Raw genomic sequence first — 9,503 nt, forward strand, 5'->3', positions numbered from 1 at the left:
TGTGGATAAAATTACCCCCTTTCCAAACTAGCACAACAGTTTAAATCCCTAAAAACTTTATCCCTTTCAGATTTGCTTCATGTTTTTCCAAAAAATGTAGTGAAAAGGATGTTCTTGAATTTTTTTTTATATTGTTAAGATGTTCAAAAATCCTTTTAAAAAGAGGAGGTATAGTCCTACATAAATTTTGTTACAGGGGTATCTGATCATATAAATGACACACTTGGTATTACATGTAATATATTGCTCTATACGGGATTCTGTACTATTGGGGGAAATCCTAAAATGTTCTACTATATCCTGATGTTTGCATCCTAAGTACTGGCATACTACATCTCCCACATTGCTGGAAGACAATCTGCTTTGAGGATTCATTTATATATTTCCTTTTTTGCCTTATCCTTATTTTTAATATTTTCAATTGAAGGGGCAATCTTAGCGTGTAATATGAGGGCTTTACAAAAGATTAATTTTGGTTCAATGGGAAGCAATTCTACAGGGTGGGCCATTTATATGGATACACCTAAATAAAATGGGAATGGTTGGCGATATTAACTTCCTGTTTGTGGCACATTAGTATATGGGAGGGGGGAAACTTTTCAAACTGGGTGTTGACCATGGTGGCCATTTTGAAGTCGGCCATTTTGTATCCAACTTTAGTTTTTTCAATGGGAAGAGGGTCATGTGACACATCAAACTTATCGAGAATTTCACAAGAAAAACAATGGTGTGCTTGTTTTTAACGTTACTTTATTCTTTCATGAGTTATTTACAAGTTTCTGACCACTTATAAAATGTGTTCAAAGTGCTGCCCGAGCATTCCTAGATGAACAGTTTCCTGGAAAGTGGATTGGTCATCGTGGGCCAGTTGAATGGCCCCCTAGGTCTCCCGATCTGACCCCCTTAGACTTTTATCTTTGGGGTCATCTGAAGACAATTGTCTATGCTGTGAAGATACGAGATGTGCAGCAACTGAAACTACGGATACTGGAAGCCTGTGCTAGCATTTCTTCTGCGGTGTTGCTATCAGTGTGTGAAGAGTGGGATAAGAGTGTTGCATTGACAATCCAACACAATGGGCAGCACTTTGAACACATTTTATAAGTAGTCAGAAACTTGTAAATAACTCATGAAGGAATAAAGTAACGTTAAAACCAAGCACATCATTGTTTTTCTTGAAAAAACTAAAGTTGGATGCAAAATGTCCGACTTCAAAATGGCCGCCATGGTCAACACCCAGCTTGAAAAGTTTCCCCCCTCCCATATACTAATGTGCCACAAACAGGAAGTTAATATCACCAACCATTCCCATTTTATTTAGGTGAATCCATATAAATGGCCCACCCTGTATAATAACCATCTTTCTGTAAGATAGGCCAACGTCTAGTAATGTTTTTTATTTAAATAAATTGACCTGATTGCTGAATTTATTAATAAAGGGCAATTTCTAAACTGTCAATTATATTGTCTTTATTATTACTGCATTCCATATTTGATTCATACTTACAAAAGTTATTAAGGTTGAAAAAAGACACAGGTCCATCAATTCCAACCTATAATCCTACCATGTTGATCCAGAGAAAGGGAAAAAACCCCATGAGGTGGACACCAATTGCCTCATTAGCGATATTATCCCCCCCCCCCCACTTCAAATATGACAATAAGAATAAATCTCTGTATTAATTTACCCTCTCTAGAATTTAGTACCCATAACTTGTAATATTATATTTCCAAAAAAGGTCTCCATGTCCTGCTTGAATCGCCCAATGAACCATCACAATATACTGTGGCAGAGAGTTCCAAACTGTTCTCACTGCCCTTATTAGTAAAGAATCCCCATCTATGATTATGGTGAAGCCTTCTTTACTCTAGACGCAAGCGATGCTCCCTTATCACAGGTCTAGGTGTAAAAAGATCATCAGAAAGATCTCTGTACTGTCCATTCATATATTTGTTCATGTTAATTGGATCACCCCTATGCCATGTTTTCTAAACAAAATAACCCAAAGTTTGATAGCATTTGTTGGTACTGCAATCCACTCATTTCCATTATTACCTTGGTCGCCCTCCCACCCGCTCTAGTTCAACTATGTCCTTATTATACACAGGTGCCCAAAGTTATACACAATATTCCATGTGTGGCTGACTATTTATTTATATAGAGGCAAAACGATATTATTTTCATATGCATCTATGCCTTTTTTGATGTATCCCATGATTTTATTTGCCTTGGCAGCAGCTACCTGGCACTGGTTGCTAAGGTTAAGTTTACTGTCCACCAGTATCCCCAAGTCTTTTCCAGTGGCAGTTTTACTCAGTGTCTCACTATTTAATACATATTTATAGAATTTGTTTCCTGGACCCGAGTGCATAAACCTTGCATTTATCCACATTAAAATTAATTTTCCATTTCTCTTCCCACGCCTCCATCTTCCCCAATTCCCCAAATCCCTTTGTAATATTATATTATCCTCCTCTGTGTTAATTAGTATACAAATATTGAAATTATACTCTAAGGTATACAAGGTATAAACAGATTAAAAAGAATAGGTCTCAGTACTGACCCCTTTGGAACCATACCAGTAGATGCCACCCAATGTGAGGATGTACCAATAATAACCAGCCTCTTTTCTTTCACTGAGCCAGTTGTTAACCCAATTTGTTGGGGTCTGCTAGTTATTTAGAATTGTTACTAACATTTTTTGTGACTAAAAGATTTATTTGTGGTGTCTTTGCCTCAAGTTCTTTCATTTCGGACAATGATACCAGATCGTAGCCATATTTCTAAAACAATCATGTTAGCTATCGGCTTCCTTCTGTTACTCAGTTTCTAATTCTTGTGAATGGACTCTTAGGGATGTTAAACAGGAATTTAGATAAATGCCAATTGGCCAAAGAGATTAAGCTATTGGCGTCAACAGGTTTTTGATAGCTTTTGGTGAGGATTTGATTTTTCTCTATGTAGACTGGGAAATCCAAAAAGTTAACAGATGTTTTCCAGATTGAGGGGGTAAATTACAGATGGAATTTATATAAATTGATGTTATCGAGGAATTGGTTTAAAAGATTTCTCTCCACCTTCCCAAATAAAAATATGAAACTCCGATATAGTACCAGGCCACTCTCAGTTTGCCTTTATGTCAAATTTTAGAATAGTCCCATCTAGCCATATAAAAATTGGAGCACCTGGGTGCGAACTTGGTCCCCATGGAGGTACCCAACTTTTGAAGGTAAAACTGATCCCCATAATTAAAATAATTATGTTTTAAAATAAATTGGGTACATTCCAAGATGAAATGAAGCTGTAAAGGAGGTAACTGGTCGTACTTAGAAAGACACGCCCTAGTGTTTCTTCACTTATGGTATATAATAAAGTGACATCTAGAGTATCTAGAATGTAAGTGTCACACTATTAAATAGAATTAATAGACTGTAACACGTCTTCTGAGATCTTCTGAAAGTTGTTTGCATCGGGGTATGGTTCACACTGACCAGTCTTTCTTGAGAAGAGAAGATCTATCAGTAACCAGACATTGTGTGCCTTTATGTAATGGGTAAACCACAGGAAAATAAGTACGCATCTGTTTCTATGGAATATCTATTCATTCCCTTATAAAATTACACATATATCCTGTTCATTCCAGGTCTATAAAAGCACAGGAAAATAATTACACATCTGTTTCTATGGAATATGTGTTCATTCTACTATAAACTACACTCATATCCTGTTCATTCCAGGCCTGTAAAGCACAGGAAAATAATTACGCATCTGTTTCTATGGAATATGTGTTCATTGTACTATAAACTACACATAGATCCTGTTCATTCCAGGTCTATCAAGCACAGGAATTTCCAAAGGCGTCTGTTTATATGGAATTTGTGTTTATTTCCTCATTATCTACAAAGAAAATCTGATCATGCCATGTCTACCAAACATAAAAAATTCATTATGCCCTTTTTATATTTTCTTCCCATTAGTAATAATGTTCATTCTTTTTAGTATGTCCCTTACTTAGTGTTGTTTTTTGTTGTTGGTTTTTGGAGAGTTTCCCTCTCTGCAACCTTGTTTTGTTTTCTTATTTGTTTGATGAAAGAAAATCCATGTTTTTTTTAGTGTTTCAGGTTTTAATTTGTTTATGGTTTGTTTGGTTTCCTAGCAACACCAATATTATTACTTTAAGTTGTACATTCTGCATCAGTGTTATCTAACACCAGTTCATAGAATGGGACATCTGTCCTATGAGAGGTGTCAAAGATGCCAGGAAGCCTATGCAGATTTTTGGCATATAATTTAGGGAAGTTCAACTATTCAGTAATGCTGGGTAGGAGTGGTTACCTTACTTTCTGATATTGTGGAATCCCTCATTGATAATTTCCTATGAGTGAGGAGGTCTGGCCACATGATGATCAAGTATTTCTGCGGGAGGTACTTTTTGGGTCAGAAGGCCAAAGAAATGCAGTATATGGGAGAATAGCTGCCCTCTTTGTCTCAGTTGAAAACCTTAGTATATACGGTTGTTCCATATGAAATTGTTGTACATAAAAACAAGGGATGCCCCAAAAGTTCTGGAAAGTATGGGGAAGGTGGTGCTCTTCACCATATACTCAATACAATGGTCCTACCTGGTCTGCAGTCATATTCCACTGCAAAAGCCACAACGGTCACTAATGGTTATATTTGAGATTATGTCATGGAAAACCTTACTGATTTTTCTATTTCTTATGTACAGCAGGTGTATTACTGTGCTTTTCTTTTTGGCATTACTATGTGAAAAGTGTTTATTGTTCTATGTTTTACGGCTTGTAATTGTTTTCCGAACTCATAAAAAAAACTTGAAGACATTAGACCTCATACACATGGCAAAGCATCTGCACAGACCTTGCACTGCTGCACACAGAGACTCTACGTGTTACAGACCCACATGCATTTGGTGTGCAGCTGTATGGCGGGTCTCTGTATGGAACCATATTCTCGTTATTACTGGATGTGGTGGAGGATACCACAATCCCCTTTTATATGGAATCTGTGAGAAAAATCCTTTGTGTGCGTCTGTACAAAATCATAGGAAGATTGTGGTACAATGTGGGTCGATAGCAGATTATGGGCACCATATTATGGATCCATACATCATGGATCTGTAATATGGCCCATAGTAATATTTTAATATGCTAAGAAACATTAGGCCAAGCACTAAACTAACCTTTACTTAAAGGGGTTGTCTCATCAAAAAGACATTGGTGGCATACCGCTAGGATATGTCACCAGTATGTGATCAGCGAAGGTCCAACTGCTGTGACCCTCAGTGATTGCTTGAATGAAATGGCAACAAAGCTGGGTAAGTGGCGTGCTTCTTCATCTCCCAACAGTCCAACATACAGTTGCCCAGAAAAAGCTGAGCAAAGAAGACATAAGACTAAGTGGCATGGTGCTTTCCAAGTGACACTGCCACTTCGTTCTGGCGAGGGTCACAACCCTTGTAATTGGACATTAGTGGCATATGCTAGCTTGATGTCAGCAATGACTTTGATGGGAGAACCCCCGGAATTAGGCAGTAGTTGACATCCAAAATATGGAAATACAAATCTCACTTACCTCCTTTCTTGTGATGACAAAATGGTGAAAATCTTTGCTTGGTGCAGGGGCTTGGCACTGGATTTCAAACAAAGTTTCTTGCAGAAGGGATGCCATAGTAAATATTTGCAATGTCCTGCAAGCTCTGGTGTTCATGCAAAGTATTTTAAACTTCTTCTGGGATCTGTACAAAACTACCTCCTCTTTACGTGGTCTGGCAAAACTATCTTAAATAGAGAGCATCATATTCTTTAGTTCCAACTGCTAAATGCAAGTGCTAATCTTTTATTCACTAAGCAAACCTGCCTTTGTTTACAGAGTAACCTCCTCAGTTTCTGGCAAAGGGACAGTAAGTGTAGTGATCCAAAGCTTTGAATGAAAATGTGCAGGCAGATTAATCCCTACAATGTAACAGCTTTTCAATTTATTGTAAATGGATCATTATCCTTAGTCACAAATACTAACATATTGCATAGAGACATACTTGTGCATAAATGTTATCATTTCTGTTTTAAAGTAATTAGACCATACCTTGTTGTTGTCACATCACAATGACAGAACACATTACACTATGTAGGTAGTGTAATGTGTTCTAGCAGCGATCAGAGCTGCAAGTCTAAATGTCCCCTAGTGGGACAAGTAAAAAAGTTTTAAAAAAAAGATAATAAACAAAAATGTTTTAAAAAAGTGTAAAAATAAAAGTTATAAGTTACATAAACAAAAAATGCTTTTTTTCCTATAAGTCTTTTATTATAGGAAAAAAATTAACACGTTAAAAAAAGTACACATATTTGGTATCACCGCGTTCATAACAACCCCAACTATAAAACGATATTATTTTTCCCACATGATGAACACCGTAAAAAAAAAAAGTAAAAAAATAATGCTAGAATCACCATTTTTAAATCACCTCCCCTCTCAAAACGTACAATAAAAAGCGATCAAAAAGTCGCATGTAAGCCAAAATAGTACAAATAAAAAGTACAACCCGTCCCGCAAAAAACAAGCCCTTACACAGCTTTTTTAGCTGAAAAATAAAAAAGTTATGGCTCTCAGAATATGGTGACAAAAAACAAATAAATATAAATAAGTGATTTTATTGTGAAAACGCTGCAAAACAAAAAAAAAACTATATACATTTGGTATCGCCGTAATCATACCGACCCACAGAATAAAGTAAAATGGTCATTTATAGCCCACGGTGAAAAAAAAAAGAATAAAAAACAGAGTGTCGGAATTGATGTTTTTTGGTCACTTTGCTTGGCAAAAAATGGAATAAAAATGTAAGAAGAAAGGAGAAAAAATAAAGAAGTTCCGGCTCTCAGAATATGGCGATGCAAAATCTGTAGTGTTCCAAAAGCGGATAACATCTGGCACCATTTATCAGTGCGACACTGGCCACATATCTGCAGATTATTTATTTACCCCATTATTATACCCTCTTATTATGCCCATATGTACTCCGCACGGCTTACATATGCCCCCACATTATAAACTGAAATACAAGCAAAACGCCAAACAGAACTATTACCTAGCAAAATCTGCGCTCCAAAAGCCAAATGCCGCTCCCTCCCTTCTGAGCCCTACAGCGTGTCCAAACAGCAGTTTACGCTCACAGATATGGAATTGCCATACCCGGGAGAAGCCGGTTATTATTTTATGAGGTATTTGTCTTCAGTGGCACAAACTGGGCACAACATATAGCGCACTAAAATGGCATATCAGTGGAAAATTGCAATTTTCCCTCTGCACCAGACGCTGCGCATTAACCCCTTCGCGCACCACGACTTAATAGCATGTCATGGTGTGGGGGATGATGTATGGAGCGGGCTCACGCGCTGGACCCTTGCCATACGCTGCGGGTGTCAGCTGTGTATTACAGCTGACACCCGGGACTAAAGACAGGAACAGCGATCGCGCTGTCACAGGAGCCTGTAAAAATGACAATATACTGCAATACATTAGTATTTCAGTATATTGTACCAGCTATCTACTGATTGCTGGTTCAAGTCCCCTAGGGGGACTAACAAAATGTGTAAAAACAAAAGTTAATTATTATTAGTGAAAAATAAAACCCTTTTCTCTAAAATAATGTAAGAAAATAAAAAAAAAAGACACAAAACTGGTATGGCTGTGTCTGTAAAAGTACTAAATATTACAATATACCATTATTTAACTCGCACGCTGAACACCGTGAAAAATAAAGAATTTAAAATGGCAAAATCGCTGTTTTTTGGTAACCTTGGCTCTACCATAAAATGTAATAAAAAGTGCTAAAAAAAGTTGTATGTACCAAAAAAATGGTACCAATAAAAACTACAGCTCGTTCCACAAAAAAATAAGCCCTCACAACACTGTATTGACAGAAAAAAAAAAAGTTATGGCTCTTGGAAAGCGGGCAGGAAAAAACGGAAAAAGCAAAAATGGATCAGTCTGGAATTGGTTAATTACTTTCTAATGAAAAAACATTTATGACCACATGTGGGGTATAGCCGTAGTCAGGAGAAATTGCTTTACAAATGTTGGGGTGCTTTTTCCTCCTTTATCCTTTGTGAAATTTAAAATATTCAACATTTTAGTGGAAATAATGTTGATATTCATTTTCATGGACTCATTCTAATAAATTCTGCAAAAGACCTTTTGTGTCTAAATGCTCAGTATACCCCTAGATCGAGTCCTTAACCCCTTAAGATCAAGACAGGAATGCCTTCAGGCAAGCAAAAACCCTTATTTCCTGACTACCCACAATTTATCAGGAAAATAAACTAACAAATTTTATTAAGCTACGTGTAGCAAAGAGACAGACCACATAAACGTCAGTTTAAAATTATCACTGTCACAGTGCCGAAGTGAAAGTGAAAATCAGCCAGCTGGAAGGCTCGGCAAATCATTCAAAAGGCCAGGGTGAATACTGACTGAATTGGAGTCAGTTTGCAAGATAGAAGCCACACTTAGTGAATAGGCATCAAATCCGGCTAGGACAGGAAATAAAAACACACTTTAAAGCCCCCCAGACATGTTTCGCTAGCTAGTAGCGTCCTCAGGGGTACATGGGGCTAATGGCGACGCGGCGAGAAAACAGAGACCTTTATGGCAATGTGGAGTGACGTAAATGGAGGGCGTGTATAGGAACGGGCCGCCAATCAGCCACTTCAGGACAGCGCAAAGACCAGAAGAAACAGCCCGGCCAATAGAGATCATCCTATTGAAGAGCCAATAGGAGGCAACGAGCGACATGGACATACTGTCGATAAGACCAAATTAGTCAGTGAAGACACGCATGAGCAGTAGGCCATAGCAGGGACTTAGAAAAATGCTGAGAGAAAACACCACTACATCAGGGATCAGCGCAAGCGCCGTAGCTGACAATATGGACATAGAGTAGACGCCCCGTGATAAACTCCTTCAGAATAGCCGCGCATGCGCCATGGCACATAATGGGCACTTAGAAAAATGATGAGCACTAAGGCAACAGCAGAAAGCATTGCAAGTCGGAGCAAGCGCCGTAGCTGTCATTCCGGACTTAGAGCAGGCATATAATGATACTATCACAATAGCCACACGCGTGCGCAACAATGTCCACATCGGACTTAGAAAAATAATGGTGAAAACAGAGTCGACATTGCCTGCTTTAGTATGGGAAAGATGCACGATCGCAAACTGACATGATAGGGACTAAGAAGAGTGTAGACAGCCACGGAAACTTGACAAACCGGCATGTGAGCCGTAAATGTCAGCTGGCCCCTAACACAGAGAATAGTAATGTCCCCCGTTTTTACAGGGGACGCCCAATCGGGGCTGCAGGAGCAGTCTACACTATATACAACTGTACAGTACAATCAGAGGGGAACACAACGATACATAATCAGACAACAATCTGAATAAAACATAAATGTCAAGAGTGTCAAAAATGTCCCTCCCACTCTCAGTC

The 9,503-nt window shown here is 38.1% G+C and overlaps 1 protein-coding gene across 1 annotated transcript in view; it reads right to left on the minus strand.

Moving 5' to 3' along the window:
- LOC142740909 (F-box only protein 36-like) overlaps nucleotides 1-5,778 on the minus strand; it is a 56,795-nt gene extending 51,017 nt beyond the window's left edge. The window contains exon 1 of the mRNA XM_075850333.1: nucleotides 5,594-5,778. Within this exon, the coding sequence (XP_075706448.1) occupies nucleotides 5,594-5,728 (135 nt within the window). The 5' untranslated portion in view covers nucleotides 5,729-5,778. The remainder of the gene's footprint in view (nucleotides 1-5,593) is intronic.
- Nucleotides 5,779-9,503: the final 3,725 nt, after the last annotated feature.

This window comes from Rhinoderma darwinii, chromosome 2 (assembly GCF_050947455.1).
Source record: "Rhinoderma darwinii isolate aRhiDar2 chromosome 2, aRhiDar2.hap1, whole genome shotgun sequence".
In the NCBI taxonomy this organism is placed as follows: domain Eukaryota; kingdom Metazoa; phylum Chordata; class Amphibia; order Anura; family Rhinodermatidae; genus Rhinoderma; species Rhinoderma darwinii.